We start from the raw sequence: 19337 nt of genomic DNA on the forward strand, positions 1-19337 counted from the left end.
TAAAAAAAAAGCGCGCAACTTGAGTGGTTCGATGTCCTGCCAACGGTTTGTCAGTAAGTATAGAAAGGGGAGAAGTAGTCAAAGCGTACAATGCGTGCATTCATACGGTTTAATGCTGTACAAATATTTATGCCCGACCGTTCTGCAAGATAATTTCCACCGAATGGAACCATCCGGAGCGTTGATAAATACTTTTTGCCGCGGCAAAATGCTTTTTAAGGTTTCAGTATTTCGGTTTAAGCGAGCGTGCTCCATTATTTTCAACGATGCCCGGAGACGGTGCGGCTGGTACTACGGAGGTACATTCGATGGGAATGCAACAGCGGCGCTACTCCTTTTTCCCCTTGTAATTGTTATTAACAGGTTGACTGCCAGTGATATTTTTTGTTGCTAACTGGGACGCTGATATTGATACTTCGAATAACTTTGGTTTAACACTAAAATTACCAGACGAGTCAAAATGACCTATTCCAGATTTCTTCATTTCGCGACTATTAAAAAGATAACAGATGTTTCTCTGAGAAATTATTGAAGACATTAATTTAGCAATACGCAAACAGATTTAGAAATCAATTAAAATCTTAATAGATTCATTCTTGAAGTTTCTATAGAGGAATTTCAAAAGTCGATTTAACTCGATAGTTTTAGTGTAAAAATAATAAGCCAATTGAGTATTGAATACTTTTATTTAATTTTAAGAATAGTCTATCACTTTCTTAACATTAAAAGAATACGCTCTGACCGGAGTGAGTGCCAGTTAACTGTTAACGACGAGTGTTATCTGAATGATGAGCATCGAACTGGGAACAGGTTATGTGGTCCTTCTTTTATACTGTTTTTAATGGGGATTGAATAGGTTTCGAAAGTAATTGTTTGACAATTGTTATATAGGGTTGAAGTATGAAGTATATGCATATGTGTATGGACAATCGAAATTGAGTTATAACTGATAGATGTATATTGGTCCTGAGAAATGTTGGTTTCGGTTCTGAGGAACTGATGTATCTAATAACAGTTACAACTTTATTAAGGTTCTCCATAACTGTTTCAAGTACCGGAAACGATATCATAACTGTGTTCAAATTACAAATGAAAAAAACTTTGGCACTTCTGTTCTAAATTAATGATGCAAAAAGTAGATAACATAATAAATTAAACTACACGATTGATAGACATAGTTTTTATTTTTTCAAAAGGTTAATGATCTAAGGTTAAACAGTTTGATACATTACTGTTCAATTGATTGAGAATCTGGAATTAATGTTTCAGATAATTGTCATCTTTCTCAAATGTATGGACGTGTTCCGTAAGCATGTCGCAATTATTTACCAATCGGAAACTGATGGATTGAACTTTAATTTTAATTAAATTCATTTTGAGCTACATTGTTTCATGTTATTGTAATAACTGTTAAAATTACACTCTATTCTCTATTTAATTGTTCGTTCAGAATATCTACTTTCGAAAAAATGGAAAAAAGTACAAATTAAAAAATAAAAAATTTAATTTAAATTTAAATTTAAACACAAATTATTTTCAATTATATATATCGCACACTAAGAGTTTCATTATATTCATAAAAATTTCCCTATCATTCCTTAGATTTTACTGTAATAATACCGTGTAAAATAATTCAGAGAAACAGTAAGATTAATCAAGTGGCTCGAAATAATAATGGTTAGATCTAGGTAAGATTACTTCTGACTTCTCGAAGAAAACTAACTTTTGTAAAATGTTCTGGGATTAATGAAATATTAATATTACAATTACTAATATTAATATCTAATAATAATTAATATTATTTATAACATATTTGTATTACAATTATTAATATTAATAATTAATAGCAATTAATATTATCGATAACATGATAATATTAATATTTCATTGATCTGAGAACATTTCACAGAAACTTTTTTTCTCGAGAACTTAGAAATAGTAGTCGGACCACAATTATTCCGAGCCACTTAATTATGCAAATAGTGCCACTCTCTTACCTCACGACGATTTAAAATGACAGTCTGAATGCAGCCCACGAAGCTAGCGGTGGTCTTCATCTTCGGCGAGTACATGTCCGTTGATGGCGCGCCGCCCAAGTAAAGATTCAAGGGGAGAGACAGTTGCGTGAAAGCTCCTGGCGCCAGGATTTCCTGCGGAGGATCGTCCTCGACCTCGAGGGACGCGAGGCGTCCGGTCCTCGACACCAGCACCTCGACCCATTCGCCGAGCCGCACCGGATTCTCGCTTCTGTAACAACGATCGATACGTGGCCCATCAGTCTCAGGAATTTCGACTGTTTATTAGAAATAATATTTATCTATTTATTAGAGATTATATTTATTTACCCATTTACTAGAAATTATATTTACCTATTTATTAGAGACCATATTTATTTATCTATTTTTTAGAGAGGATAGCCCTTTGTTACAATGTAGCATTTTATACAACAAATTCCAAGAAGACGAAGAAATTAGAAATAATGTACAAAATGATATAGACACTGCAACTTATAGAATTCGATAAGTTCATCGGGACTCTGAGAATTCCAATATATTTATAATTGTTTCTTCAGCACACGATTTCCTTTATTTTATGACTATTTAAATTGTTGCTTGAAATGAAATTTTAATATTAAATTGTAATATGATAAATTTAATATTGGGATTTCGGGAATTTTATTGTACACATTTAAAATTGTTTTGATGGTATGTACAATTTTCCTCATTCTATATATATTTTAAGATCAATCGTGCGAATTTCGGTAGAAGGTACACTTCGGTACTTTATTTGGAATCAATGGAATGCTTGCGTGTAATTGCAATTTGATGAATATAACATCGAAATCGTGGGGAATTTATTATATTTCGAATTGTTTCGATAGTGAACCGTCGTCTTTGTTCTGTGCATATTTAAATATGAGACAATATTGAAGAAGTTTGTTACACACAGCTATAAAAGAGAATTCAATATTTTCAATAATAACAGACATTCATATTTGGTTGGAGAAGCAATTTGCTTTCCACGGCGATTGTACAAACACGACTAGAAGGGAAAAAGACTACACAAAAATGAGATTTTCAAAGTTTACTTAGACAAAAAATAAATGTGAAATACCGAATTAGAACAATTGAAGAATGTAGATACAGAGGACAAAGGTGCTGGACACTGTAAACGTGGAAAAATGAGAACGTTATGTTGAATAAAAGAGAAGAGCATTTCCTGTAATTATTATGACAAGTGGAAAGAAAAATAGAAGTTCATGGAAGAAAAACAAAGGGGATGGGATGCTAGGTATAACAGGAAGGGACTAGAGAGATAAACGAAATAGTCTGGAAAAGAGAAAAACATCGGAGGAGGATGGAATATAAGATGAAGCTTTAGTGTATACTGAAGCAATAGTAACGCAGAGATTGAAGGAGATTACTGAAACTGTTTAGGAAAAACATACTTTCCATAAGAATGAAGGAAGAATATAATAGTAACAATCTTTAGAAAAACAACTAAAGTAATTAAAATAATTTATAGAAGTATCGTGTTTTTGTCGGCGCTAAATGGGAAAAAAATAATGTTTAGAAGAGGAAATAAAGCTGCGACAATAAATCATAGAAACATTTTGCTTTTCTAAATTGTCAATGCTAAAAATAACACTGTTTAGAGAACAAGGTAAAATAGAGACAAGTGATAAGAATATTGTACTTTCGCAGATTCCAAATATTAAGAGTAACAATACTCAGATAGTGAAATAAAATGCTGACAGTAAGTAACAGAAACAATACAGTTTTGTAGACTTTAAACGAAGAAGATCAACATTTGAAAATTAATATTCATTGTTTCAACAAAATCAAATTCAATATTCAACATCTCAATAAAGTAAAATTTAATATTCATTATTTCAATAAAATAAAATTTAATATTCAATATTACAATGAAGTAAAATTCAATATTCAATCTTTAGAATTTAAAAATAAAATTCACTTTCCATTCTCTAGAAAATTTTAAATAAGATCAAGTATATACGCATCTAACATTTTCACGCGTTCCATCCTAACACCTATTTTCATCAAATAGAAGTTTTCCGAAGTTGTTCCAGTTTCAAAACTCGTTAACCGCAATCATTCCATTTTAAGAATTCACTTGATTTGGATTTATTGAATTCTACTTGAATTAGTTTTAATGCGGGCGGCTAGTAAATCGTCGGGAAAACGGATCGTCGCGGGAAGGATGTAAATATCTCGTTGGAGGAGATATTTATTCCATCGCGGAGCAATATTCCATTCCGGAGCTTTCATCTTCGATATCGTTTCGAGTGATTCCGCCGCTGTTCTTCGCCTGCTTCGCGACCGATCAAGGAAAACTGTCGAGGAATACCGCGGTGGGGCGGGCACGACCGGAAACTCATGGAAATCCTCGATGCCTCAATCCGCGTAATAGCTCGTATTCCCGATAATGGGAGAAAGTACCGACGTATAAGAGTTGCCTTACTATTTATATACAAAGCACCGAGTCTACTGCAACGAATTTAATCTGTATCACCTGCTCGAAGCGATCAAACAATAAAATAATTGTAATGAATTGTGACTATATTCCTGAATCACAAGTGATTTAAAAAAAGTATCATATATTATGTAATGGTAAGCGCAATATACATTGCTATTAATCATTTGTATTTACATTCGACCTGTAGCCTTTGTTCTTCTATTGTGTTATCTGTAGACGTTTGTAAACGCGACCATTAATAACAGTGAAGTGAACTGTAATTTTATAAATGAATAAAAGAAGGAAAAGATAAATTTAAAGAGTTACGCAATCTAGAACCATAAAGACAGAATTTTTTAAATTCTACTTTATTGAACAACTATTGTTACCAATACTTATTCCCAAATTTTCACTTCGAAAACAATCTTAACTTTCATGTTAATTTTCTTTTCATTCTCCGATAGAAATCAATGTTACAAATATTTTACAACTTGAAAAACATTCCCATGACAACTCCAGGAACTAAGAAATAAAACACCCCAATTAAAAGACTCGAAATATTCAACATACCCTAAGGCTTTCCGTTTCAATTGCCTCTTCGAGTCTCACAAAAGTTGGCGTTATCGTTATTCGATGTTACTTGCGATAACACGGTGGTAAATTTTTCAGCGGAACGAAGTTGTTCCGTAGTAAAGATGGCCGTCAATCTGTTCTTGCTCCGCGTCGGAGAAGGAAGCGTCTGCGCTCCGTAATAAAACCCCGACGGATTGCTCGGCGAGGGTAGCGGAAATCTATAGCCGGGGAAAAACCGGGTAGAATAGAGTCCCGTCGCCGTGATTCCGGTCAAACGTCGTGAATGCGAATGAAGTTTGCTCACGGATAATATTTCGCTGAGGCGGCGGGTACACCGGAAAAGGGGCGGGCCACGTTCGAAGGGAGAGAAAGTCATCTATTGAACGGTCCCCGGAGCCGTTGCGAAGGAAACTTTCCGGAGGAGTGTTGTGTTTCACGTGCGTTTAGCACTAAACGTACCGGCACCTTATACACACCTATTCCTACTCTAAGTGATCAAATAATTGGTTATAAAATAAAGGTAAACAAATTAAACGATGAATTTTTCCTAGTGAAAACAGACACAAAAGGGAAGACAAAATTGAGAAACTGATTGATTGGACAGAAAAAGAATTGATATAAGTGGGCGACAGAAAATGCAGAATATTCAACCAAATTTTGAAACTATTCATTTGATCGATCGTGGTACGTAATGCACGAAGTGTGAAAAATATGTAGCCATACTGAGTAATAAAATGTGAAATGTACTGTGGCTATAATATTTGTAAGGCTTTAAAAACGATTATAAGTAAACGATTGGATTATAAGCAAAAATTACAGTAAAAGCTATTACTAGTTCGAGTAATAATACGCGACTCGATTGACAAATATGTATATTGACTTTTCGACTACGACATTGACAACAATTGAACCACTGACCTCTTCAATCGCGCATGTAGTTCTCCTTATAGCCTAAGACAACCCCCTCCTTGCGCACTTTTTTAAGTAATCTTGGGTTCCGCCTATCTGCAAAGGCCTCTTTCCGTCGCATCATCTTTCTTAACCCATTTCGCTCTAAGGTTACCATGTGGGACATTGCACTTTTCCGCAAATAAATGACAAATCTACAATAATAAAATCTTGCTTAGCAATCCTACTTTTGCATACTACTTATTATTCCTGTTATTACGAACATTTCGACATCAATGTCTATGTCGCAATAAAAAGAAGTGGTTGTGTCATGTTTTTATCGATACGTTAAATTTCGATTTGAGTAAAAACTTGGTCCTTAATGGATAAAATTATGTTAAAAACTATATTATATCCTATAGGATAGTATAAATATCAAGTTATTTAACTGACTTGCGAAATAATTGTCGCATGTTTCTTCAGTTAAATGTTACCGCTTTATGTTGTATTCATAATATAGGCAAGTATTCAGATAATCGTCATTTAGTTGAGCGAATTACAATAATTTAATTTGGCTGCATAAAGTGCACAGGGTATAAAGAAGTGCATACTACATTCAAAGTGTAGCGCTTTTTATAGCATTTAGTAGAAAAATCCTTTTTCTATCGTGTAGTTCTGTTTTTTCAATTATACCCTTAAAAATTTCAATTCACATGAAGATCCGTAATCTGCTCATAAACGAGCCGACAAAAGTTTCCGTATTTATTGAAGTTTTCTTCCCTTACCTGCTATGGACCACGGTTTCAACGAGAGATTTCCAGAGATTAGTGGGTCGAGCGGGGAATGAAGATAATGGCGTTCGGCAGGACGAATGTGACTGAAGTTTGCCGAAGGATATTATTTTGCCGAAATGCCGTCCATCCTTTCGTATCAGACCGAAGCGAATAAAAAAGCGGAGTTTATCGAAGGGTTTCATAAAAAGAGCAAACACGCGCACCCCGTTTCGTCGTATGTAAAGCAGGTGTCGGTCAGCTTTCGAGTTAAATGAATCGAGATTAATTAACGTGAAATATTTTTCCACAGAGAACCGGGGCTTCTGGCGCCAGTTCCAACAAGAAATATAATAATGGTCCATTGTTGCGAACGGTAATTTAATTATCATCTGATCGATAACGACGGACCGCACCACCTTTATTCCCCCTTTCACGGTGTTTATTATACGTGATCGAAGTTTTCTTTGTTTCATGTTCCTATTGTTCGCAGAGAAAGACTGGTTAATATCAGAACCACCGAATAGCTGAAACAGTAGTTTTTTACTACTTTTTTACTTTTTTGTTTATAAAAAAAATTCACTAAAATCATCGATGACGTATGGAGTTGATCATTAGATAAATTAGTAAAATTCATTATTTCAATTCTTTAAAATTGAACTGTCAATGCGTCTGATTGACTTTCAACTGATTGTATGTAGATTAAATTATTTAAAATTAAATAATTTAGTATTATGAAATAAAAAAACTCGATTTCAATCATTTAAAACTATAACCTATTTACGAGACAAATAGAGTAACAAATTACGAGATAGTATTTTCAACATTCGACAAGATTTTTATTATATCGCGCGTAAAAATAGATTGATTTAACAGTTCCTCAATGCCTTTATGGCTCAAGTCGTTTTCATCTGTCTAGAGGCATTAGTGTCAAACAGAAAATCGCGTTGTTAAAAAATAATTTCCACCAGAAGAGAGGAAAATAGAATGATCACGAGGAATCGTGGAAAGTCTCGCATTAATTACAATGAAAAATGTATTTCGATGATCCGTGGACCGCCGGGAAAATGTTTCACATTCCAAATTTTCACGTCAATGTGGTTGAACCATTTATGACGTTTTTTCCAGTAACGAAATCGGCTTTCGAAAGGGAACAAATTTGATTTGTAGTGATGCAGTGGGAAAGTTTATTAATCTTCGTTTCTCAATTATTTGCGTTCAACGTCCTTACACTCGACATTTTATGGCAATTAACACCCTACACTTTTTCATTCTGTCACGCTTCGTTCCATGTTAACGGGAGTGCAGTTAACATTATTTTCAAGTACCATTCACTCACCGGCTCTCTACTTCCGCAATTATAAATCCCCGCTGCTCCATTACGTAGTCGTATTTATTTGAAAAATTCCTAACCCTCTCTTGCGAGAGTTATCGTTACTACCTGCCATAATTTTCCGCGTTTTTTCACAGGGTTTCTCGTTCCGTCAGTTTCGATGATCGAGGGTAGGTATATTTATAAACGTATAATCGATCGTTGTTTGATTAGAGTTTATAGGTCGGCGGGAAAGTTTCACCACGAATGCAGAATTCGTACGAATTCAACATTTTCCGAACCACTTCACTAAATAGGTCCCTGACATCCATAAATGTTATAATCATATTTTTAATAGACACTTGTATTAAATTTAAAAATGAAGTTACGATTTTATCCCCTTGAATTGGATTTATTAAATGTAAATGTTATTTGGGTCACTCGGATTGAGAGAAACATTATGAATGTTTAATATTCACAGTAAATTTATCCATTAGTATATTGATTGCAATTTAAACAGTAATGAGTGTATAATTCCTTTTACTGCTACAGAACTAATGATATTTAATGATTTACCGATCATTTTAAAGCAGTCTTTGCTAGTTCAGCTATGAAACAAATGATGAAAACAAAAGATTGATGTTAACTTTTATTTACTGAACTAATATACTAAGGTACATACTCTCTTACTTGTCAAGATGCAAATATACTCAAGCACGATTCGCGAAAGGATACTGTTCACAGATTCACCGGCATTAAGTTATTGTAAATTTAATCCAGGCTGCTCGTTTGCAAGTTCAAATAAATTCCTTCTCAATTCAGCCTTTTAGCATTCCTAAACTCTTTCTACGCTCAACGTGTTACTTACTCCTTTACATCCAGAATAACATCGTTCTAATTTGTTTACTACAATCTCCACTCTGAATACCTCGAGACTGTTCAAACGTTACATTATTTTAATGAAAACGTCGAGTATCTGCAGGACATAAGGGTTGATCCTAATTTCAGCTCATTCTTGTTTCGTCGGCACAAATTCGCATTGTCCGCTTGTTAAAGCTCTTTAAAATTCCAAAAAGGATCGGGGGAGTCTGCAGAAATCTCTCTAACAGACCGGAAATCCGCACTATCATTTAAGTTTTTCATTATACGTATACTAATTTTATAATATAGAATTAAGATAATATAATACAGAAACAATATAATAATTAATTAATATATTAATATGCACCTAACAATGAACTGAAAATTTCTGTTAGTTCCCCCAAATGATTAATAGTGAAATAAGTTAAAATGAAATAGTAAATTAAATTGTAAATTAATTATAAGTAAATTAAACAACAAATTAACAGTAAAGTAATTCAATTGCAATAGTAAATTAAACAGTACATTAATAATAAAATTAATTAAATTGAAGTATTGAATTAAATAGCAAATTAATAATAAAGTACATTAAATTGAAATATTAAAATAAATAGTAAAGTAGAAATTGGTACGTTACAATAGTTCCGAAAAAGTACCTCCATCTCAGACGAATGAACCAAAAACTAGAGTCAACCTCAAAAAATGGATACGTCACCCGAAGTGTTAACAAGGCAAGCAAGGGAATCGTATCAGAATATTCTCAAAGGTGTCCTGTGGTAGTTTCCCGAGCATCTCACGAATTTCCCTCGGGCAAAGGGTTAATCCTGACATCGAAAATAGAAAAAAATGGAAGCATGGAAGGGGATACTATCGCCGAGGACCTCTCCACGGAGAACGCACCTACTGATTTTCCGTCATGAATATTCAGCGGCTTAATTCGCGACGAGACCGATCGACGCCGATACATCGTTACCGGCGATAGGGACGGATTAAACGATCGGGGTCCGGTTCTTTCGACGCCGGCGTCGGGGCTCGTTAATCGATCGCATCGCGCATAAACTCGTTATACCGCGTTACAAGAGACGTAATCAACGGGATCACGTTCCACACGCGGGCCTCCGATATTTTTATTTTAAATTCAAGCTCCTCCTACGCGCAGTTCCTTTATTTCTCTGACACACTGACTTTTTATATCCACAATTTTTTCTACTTTGAAGAAGTTTTATTGTAAGTTAAATGAGTTTATTCGTGGTTAGTTGTTCGTTTAGATTCATTAAACGCGATGGAGATTAGATTTTACGTGTCAAAACAGTTTTACTTTAAAAAGTTCAAACATTGAAGTTAGGAGTATCGTATTTGATCTGTTGTTTTATGATGAAAATATTTATTAATACGTACAGTTAATTTCTTTGTACTGTAATAGTGAATTGGACTTGTAATGAAAACTCCGAATACAGAGTTAGAAGAAATTAAGTCATCAAGTATTCCGTATTTAATTTCATAAATATAACGTATTGGCACACGAGATATTCTAATGAAATATCTCGATTTCTTAATTTATGTATGTTGAGGCGTTCATATAAACCGTGGCAATAAGCACGTGATGAACAAACGAACATCATCTGAGACGCGTTAGTTCCGGCGTATTTTTCGATTGTTTTCTTATATGTACTTCGCGCACATCTATGGCGTTCCCTCGCGTTAGTCTATAAGTCTGTGTATTGTCGCATGGTCGACCTAATGGTCATCGAGGTTCACCTCCTCATCAATCTTATCAATGTATAATCTCTCTTTACACTGGTCAAAAAAAAACGTTATCAATATTCCATTAGAAGATGATGAATATTTACAGCGCAAAAACTTTTGTCTGCAAAGGGTTAATACAAGAGTACCTAGCCAGAAAATAATTATCCACGATGAAACCGATCACAGGCGAGGCAAAGGGTTGAAACATCATAACCCTCGTTGCATAGCTTCCATAAAAAGTCGAGTAAAGGGGTGATTTCGGTTCCTCTGAGCCACGCCGCAAGCGGCTCTGAACTCGGACCCGACGGGCGGCGAACTTTCAACAAATTAAAATACACTTCCCCCGTCTAATCAAGCGCGAACGAGGTGGGCACGGTTCCGACCGACGACCCACTTCCCTTTTTCACCCCAGTTACCGTATGCGCGTTCCCAATAAAATTACAATATCCGTTCACGTCCCTTATCCGCTCGCCCAGAGGCCAGCATGCAAACGACTCAATTAGAGGCTACGGCACCGGCTCGAAAGGAGTAACGAGGAAATTGAAAGGAAGAGAGGCTGGAAACGGGATTCCTGGCGCGGCGCATTCAACAAAATGGCGGCCAGTCCATCGGTATCGAGTGTCGATTCGGCGGAACATTCCGCTACGAAGAGTCATAAGGTAATTCCGATTGAGATGGTTCAATCTGCATTTAATCTATTCAAGACGAGACTTTCTTTGAAAGATGGTCCTCGGGAGCCGAAACGAAATTATCATTTTCACCATTACTGTTTGTTCGGTGTTGGATAGAACCCAAATTTTATTTAACATTAATTATACCGACACTTTTCCTACCGTAACTAGTCAAATAACTGGCTACAAAATAAAGGTAAATAAGATAGATGATAAGTGTTTTCTAGTGAAAACAGAAACAAAAGGAAAAACAAAAATTGAAGAACTGATCAATCAGATAATACAAGAATTGATGTAAAGTTAAATGAACAAAAGGAAACGCGGAATATGAAATTACATTTCAAAATCAGTTTTGTTAAGCCATCTATCCTTAACTTATCCCAATTGGGTAAAATGTTATCTGATCGTGTATTATCGGCGATGATTCAAATGTAATGTATTAAAATGTAAAATGAAATTGAAGCGGTTACAATAGGCCTTAATTAACCCGGTTACTGCCTATCGAAAATAATTCATTTTCTCTGGAGAATTTCTTTGCGTCTGTTTTATTTATATCACGGATAATAATTAATGATAAACAAATGAACGGAACATCTGATTGCATCAGATCAAACATTAAATTTTAATTACATTTACAAATATTAATATTTCAATTAAAATGTCTAGAAATTTGGAAACGTAACATTGCACAGAATGTACACCTTACGAAGAAATATATAAACTACCAGAAGCACTACAGCTTCTTAGAATGTCCGTTAGAGAATCCTATTAATACTAATAGTGATTTAATTTTTATTATAAATTCTATTATAAGAATAACTCACAAATAAACTAATTCCATTTCTCTAATCATGTTCTTGCACATTCGAATTTGCATTCAGTCTAGCCGACAAATTAAACTTTGCACAGTCCTGGCCAAAAATAGGGGATTGGACTCACCTCAAGGTGGCTGGGCCCGTTCCCAGGTCGAAGGTGAACTGGACGTGTCCCGAGGACAAGTACAGCGCGATGAAGTCACCGGTCGCGTCGCTGTGGTGGCCGTTGTAAAGTATAACGCCGTCCGCAGCGGTCGGTTTCAGCGTGACAGCCAATTCCAACCAAGATAGCGACGTGTCCGCCAATCCCGGGTAACGGAGATAAGAGGATCCGTTGAACGACGGCACCTGCAAGCCAGAGAATCCATCGGGCAACGGTTATCTCACGGAGCTCCAGATTTTCAGTACGAAAGTTCCGTTGTTCCGAGACGTCCGCGATCGTTCCGCGGCTACGACCGGCTCTTACGTCTTCGCTCATCCCTCAACGGGCTGAAGTGATCGCGCGGTCACGATGGTCGGGGGAATGATCGAATCGTTTCGAGAACCTTTGATATTCTTTTTTCTACTGGTTTTACCGAGATCTATGTAAGGACACAGGCGATTTGTGAAGATGCTTTTGGAACATAGACGCGAAACAATTGATTTGGAATGAAACTTTGTTGAGGGGATTTTTTGGCTGATGCGGTGGGGAGGAGTTTGCGTTTCTTCGTACCTACGTTATTATTTTGGTAAACGGAAGGTATTTGTGAGATGCAAAAATTGAAAAATTGTGAAATCTGGCTTGAAAGAAATTGGGAAATGGAAACATCGAACTTGAATGAAATTAATAAATTAAAACACGCAACTCGAAAGAAATCGATAAATTGAGAAATTTAATATAGAGGAAATTGTGAAATTGAAAAATCTGACTTGAAAGGAACTGATAAATCGAAACATACAATTTAAGAGAAATTGAAAAATTGAAAGAAGTCGAGGGACATTGGAAAACAAAATTCGAGAAAAAATGGAAAAGTTGAAAGCCACAATCCAAGGAAAAATTGAGAAATCGAAAAACATCATTCAAGAAGAAATTGAAAAAGTGAGATCCATCAAAAAATTGTATAATCCCTCCTCCTTCTACAGAATTGCGAAGCCGCCATCGATTGACCTTACTTTCACCCTCTCTCGGAGTTATCTCGCCGCGTCAATTTCCGAAAATGACGTAGTTACCGAACAGGAAGACCGTTTCTCGCGAGCCGGGCCAGGGGATACAGCCACTAAATTAAAGCGGGCGTGTTTTCACGGCGATCGTGTGCGCGCCGCGTTATATCTTCACATAAATTTCAGTGGCGCGGAGTCCGCGAACTGGAGGAAGAAGAAACGCGTGTGTAGGTGTATATATAGAACGGCGAGAAAGGTAAGACGAACGGGAACAAGTATAACACGGCGGTGGAGTGATAAAAATAAAATTGTATCCTCGCACAGGGGGTTCGAGGCGGGGATAAACCGGAAATCCAGTGCCATCGGCGAATGATGAATATTCTTATCCGAACATCGCGTTTTATTGCTTTAAGATGAAATTCCGGTTGCAGCCAGTACTGGCATTAGGATTTCTTTTTTTTTGGAATGGAAACGTGATCGATAGAGTTCGCAGTTCATCTTCAGAACTTTCAAGAATCGTAAAAATGTATAAAGATACGTAGTCTAGTAATTAGATTTCAGGGAATTGAAAATCTTTTGTAATTCCATTAAATGTGATTTGAATGAACATTTTAGAAGTTTCTGAAGATTTATGTTTCGTAAAGATCCGCAGCCTATTAACCCTTAACAGTTGACAACTTTCTGTTAACTCTTTGCAGACGAAACTGTCTTATTCTTTTAACATTTCTGTTCATAAAAAACTTATTTATGTAACGAAGTTTTAAGTATTAAAAGAAAAAAAGTCACATGTCAGTTCCTGGTTAGTTGAATAATTAAATTATTCATTTACAGTTTTTGATTTTGAATATCCAAGCTCGATGTCGCCCTTACAACAATATTCGACCGTAAAGGGTTAATGATCTTATAATCTGAAGAATTATATTAACCCTTTTTGAACGAATATTTTTGAATCTATTAAAATCCTTTTTTATAAAACGCTGGTCTTATTTAAATAGTAAAACTGCTTGCAACTTTAGGATCTAGATACAACAATCTAATACAATATTGCGACATTCATCTTCAAAAGATTCATGATCCATCAAATTTTATAGACCGTATAAATTCAAACGTCAATCGCAAATGAACAAAAGCAACAAAATATTTTCAGTCAGATTAAATAATAAATTTCGATCTGAAACATTCCCGGAGCTCATTAACGTTTCTCAAATGGCCTGCAGCGAAAGAGCATTAAGAAAAGCGAGTGCAAAAAGAAATTAAAACGATAGATCGCGGGCATAAAGGAGCAGAATGAAGTAGGAAGAAGGAAAAGGCTGAAAAGCGAAAAAAGAAGCGTGAACGATATCAATTCTAGGTGGTACAGCCGGCAGCATCAAATTTATTCTGCAAGTATACTGGAAGTAATATTCGTCAACAGGCGAACATCAATTTTATAGGACGCGGCTATTGATGAACGGAGCTTCTAAATTATTAGGCTATCCTATAGATAATGTCAGATTTCATGTTAACTTCTGGTGTAGAAAATTAATATAATATTTACGTTGTTTTAATTGTCGACGTATCGATCACCATTATGCAGGAAAGAGTAAAAACGGAATGGTCAGGTAAAACGGAACAGTAATGTTTTTCATACATAAAGAGCTCGTATCGCATGACATGGTTCTAGGAAGTCCTCGATGTAGTTTGAATGATCTAGTAAAAAGTGAAATTCGGTACGAAAAAATTGCAATGTATTAGGCTTGACTCACTCTACATACACACAAAGTTTCATCATTTTAATTTCCGAGTTCGATACCTTTCCTTGTTAGTCAATTCAGCAATAGTGCAACATAATAACTGCGGCACCAAATCATTAATAATTGCTTCCAATGCCACTTATCTTCACTATATTATAAGAATAAATTATATGTATACAGAAAGCTGAAAATCCCCGTGACAGTCAACGCATTAATGTTTCCGACGCCGGTTATAATCGATATCGTCACGGATCCGCCCATAATCCGGCGTGCATATCGACGTACACGCGAAGTGCCGTCCGCGGATGAGAGGACAAATTGATCGGCGCCGCGTCTTCATGCCCGCTCGAACGTGTCAAAATTGCGATCACTGAAAAAGGAAGAGGCCGCAATGAGGAACGATTATCTGGGGAATGAGAAGCATCGCGAAAATCACGTTAATTCCGATACGACCCGCGTTCTCGACGATTTCACGCACTCGATGATCACTCGGCTGAGGAACCTTCCGTGCCTAACGTTTCGAAATTCCAATATAGCCGGCGGAGCGTAATTAAGTGGCGCGAGCGCGATTTTTATGGACTTTTTAAATGATTCTCCTCTCGTTACACTCGGCGTATGTTGCATATTAAGAGACTGAAACTGAACCTTTTGGAAAAGAGGGAATATTTGATGGATTCGCCGGAACTTTTACATTTTTACTATTGCCGCGCGACTTTCGAGATTCATTAATGCTCTGTAGAGTCCGGGAGATGAAAGATGATGGATTAATCCGAAGGAAATACAGAATTTTTGTTATATGCATTTATGTACCATTTTTGTTACTTTTTCTGCTTGTATTATTAAATACTATTTAAGTATTTTCTAATAGCATTATTAAATACTACTCAAAATATTTTCTAATCGTGTTATTGAATCAAGTATTTTATTTTTATCGAATACTATTAAGTGTAACTCAATGTATATTTTGTTAAGCTTCTCATTTTTGTAACAGATGGCAGGATATTATTAAATTAATCTGAATTCTTCATCCTGTAGCGATGAATATTAAATTGATATTAGATTCAAGTACCAAATGTTAAAATATCAAATATTGGTACACTCGAAACATTTTCTTGCAGATTAAAAAGATTTCGTGAATTTCGATACTACGTGGAAAAACGTATCGGTGAGCCGAAGTTTCTTGAAAAATTTCAAGAGGAGCCGGTTAATCATCGTCGGTTTTTTCTTTGTTCCCGTGGTACGAATAACTGTCTTTCCCGGTGAACCGGAACTTCCTTTAAACTCGTCCGACAAACAGCCGCAAAGGACCAGAGTTAAGAAGTGTCACTTGAAACTCAAACTCGTTCTCGATCTACGGAGTACCTGTTTGCCTCCCCTTTAATTCCATATAATACACACTCCCGGCGATTCAATCGAAATTTTCTGAAAGCTTTATCGGGTCAGGGACTTCGAAAGCCCGTTACACGCTGTTACGACCCATTCGCTCCGACATGAAGGTCCAGAACGCGAAGTTTCTGGAATCGCAAATGCGACCACCGCAATTTGATTAATACGCGCCACGTCGAGTTCCGTTCGCGAACTTAACGTTTGGGGCGAGTGGTGCTGACTGATTTTCAGTTTGCATCACATCGTAACAAACGTATAAATATTGAAGAAACACGTTCGTTGGTTGTGCATTACTGAACTTTACCACATTGCCCAAATAATTACCTAATGTGCATATTAATAGTATACTAGTTGAATTACATAGAAGTTAATACTCGATCGAAAGAAAAACATTCATTTGTAACTTTGATACAAAATTTGAAAAGTGAGGAATATCTGGTTAGAACCTCTTTACGAAAAAACAAATTTCTACTAATATTTGTTCTATACCTATGTGGCAAAGGGATTTTCCGTTAATTTTAAAAAATATCTTATTATTCATCTGGTGAAACTCTGCTAGGACATTATTACCTCTATTTAAACATCCACGATTCAATAATAATTAATTACAAAATAACACTAATCTTATGTATTCTATAAATTATACTCCTATATAACTACACACTTATGAACAGCAAAATATTTTTCAGTCAAGGAAAAGACGTTCGGAGCAACACATTTTTCTCGAATTTCATTACTTAATGTCCCATCAGCATTCAATTTCTTGCCACGAATTAATATTTTTGAGGAATCCCATAAGACAGTTCCCATTTTTTCGCAACGTCACTTTTACCACGGCAAGAAAACCGAGACCTGATGGCAGTGGTTGTTCGTCACATCGGTGAAACACGATAAGCAAAGTTGGAGATGTTTTCCATGGCGTCACCGCGAGAAAATGCCTTTCCCTGAACCTGTGGGATCCTCCGGGGTAGTGGTCTCTTTCGCATAATACGGGGTCACTTTCTTGCGGGGACCCACGGGATCAGGTTATCACCAGGATGTCGCCTTTGCTCCCCAGAAAAGGAAAAGAGGACAACGTTGTGTCCGGGGGTCATAAGCATCGAGACGAAGTATGCTCCGGGTCCTGGTCACACCTCATAAAACTTTTCAGGGAGCGCTCGGCCACATGGATTCAATCATCTTCCCCGTCCTCTCGATTTTTACTATCCTCCTAAGATTAAGCTCCTCCTTCCTTCACCGGAAAGTTATCTTTTTCAATAATCCTATTCTTCTCGAAACAGGTCACAAAATTGTAATCTTGTCGAGGCTAAAGAGCTTCATTTTATAGCGAGAAAGTTTCTGTTCTTGAGGAATACGACGAGTTTTGGAGACTTGGAAATAAAATTTCGTTATTTTGGAAAGTTTGTAAAAGATCTAGATGTATATTTAGATTTTCTTAAAATATAGAACTGAAATATTCTCTTTGGGTACATGATTTTTTGATACTATAATCTTTTGTGAAGTATAGACTGTGAAGTCTTATAATGCTTATGACTCATGAAACTGTTTAATGTATAAAGAACTAAGAATTATAACAAAGTCATATACAGTATAACTTTATATTGAAAATATTCAGTGATAAAATTGAAAAATTAACAGTAGAACTATCAAATAGAATAAAGTAACTTAAAAATTAAGAAGTAATTAAATAAATCAATTTAAATACACTCAAACTAAATACAACCGAATTAAAATCTGCAATAAATGTATTCTTACAATTTTCATAAAAAATTAGAACTCACTCGACTTTACTACCAGAGATAGTTCTATTGTTAATCGTGAGTAACATTTCAATATTCACCTGCAAATCCACTCTGGTTTCGCATAGGTCACCGGTGTATCCGAGAGGGCAGAGGCAAACGGCCGTGTCACCGCCGGTAGTCAAGCATTTCCCACCATGGGAACAGGGAACCTTGCTGCACCTGTCCGCGGTGCATTCCTCTGCAACCACAATAATAAATCAATCGTATCAGTCCCCTCCTCGTTGGCCGATACGGTAAGATATCGCAGAGCTCGGACGAAAATCGAGCCACCCCGATAAAACGAAACGGTCGGCCGGTCACTGATTCACGTGGATTCACCGAGTCGAGAAACATCGATCCTCTTCCTTCAGTTTTTCACGCTCGGCGAATAGCGTCGGATAAATATTCCATGAAAATACCGTGGCTTTTGTCCTGCTCCCCAGATATCGGAAATCGAATGCAGTGCGAAACTTTCGGATCGATGAGGAAAAATACGTCAGTTTTACGGATACATACATCAGTCGAGTTAAATATGACGTTTTGTTGGTGTCTTTTCTTACTCTTTTCATTTTTTTGGATAGTCGTTATGGAAAGGGTATTAAATTATTGTGCAAGATTTTAATGAAATGAATAATGTTATACAATTTTTTGTATAACTATATTGTATAATTTTGAATGAAGTGGATACTGTTAGGCTATTTTTTAATTAAATAAATAAAACAGTAAAACCGGTCTTCAAGTAAATGATACCTCTTCAATTGTGCCCTACAAACTTAGAAACTGGTAGAAATGAATCCTAATTAAAGGATCTTTCATATTTAAGTTAAATCGAAATATGTTAAGTTTGCCTATATGCTGATTAATCAACTTAATTAAAAAACCTAAGGAGAATTAGTTTTAATAAAGTTTTTCTTTGTTCACTACTTCTGAATATCATCAACATACAAATGACAATAATTTATCCTTTTTGTATTGAATATAACTTTTCATTTTAATGTTATTGGTATACCATCTATAAATGCTATAATAATAAATTATAATACTGCTTTACCCCGTCGATTCGATATTACATTTGATGTATTTGATGCGGTCGCGATGCTTCGTTGTGAATCTACGAGGTAGAATCGAAGTCTCTTTCAATACACAAGCAGTTTGAAAAATCGAACCTCCGGTTGTAGAGCTCCT

At 35.9% G+C, this 19337-nt stretch overlaps 1 protein-coding gene across 6 annotated transcripts in view; it reads right to left on the reverse strand.

Annotated features, from left to right (window-relative positions):
- LOC116426547 (pikachurin) overlaps positions 1–19337 on the reverse strand; it is a 294970-nt gene that overhangs the window by 12277 nt on the left and 263356 nt on the right. For all 6 annotated transcript variants that reach the window (XM_031975636.2, XM_031975635.2, XM_076370219.1 and 3 more), the window contains 3 exons: positions 18212–18351; positions 12237–12460; positions 1998–2247 (listed from right to left, as the gene is read on the reverse strand). In XM_031975636.2, the coding sequence (XP_031831496.1) occupies positions 1998–2247; positions 12237–12460; positions 18212–18351 (614 nt within the window). The remainder of the gene's footprint in view (positions 1–1997; positions 2248–12236; positions 12461–18211; positions 18352–19337) is intronic.

The sequence above is a fragment of the Nomia melanderi genome, chromosome 8 (genome assembly GCF_051020985.1).
Source record: "Nomia melanderi isolate GNS246 chromosome 8, iyNomMela1, whole genome shotgun sequence".
Taxonomy (NCBI): Eukaryota; Metazoa; Arthropoda; class Insecta; order Hymenoptera; family Halictidae; genus Nomia; species Nomia melanderi.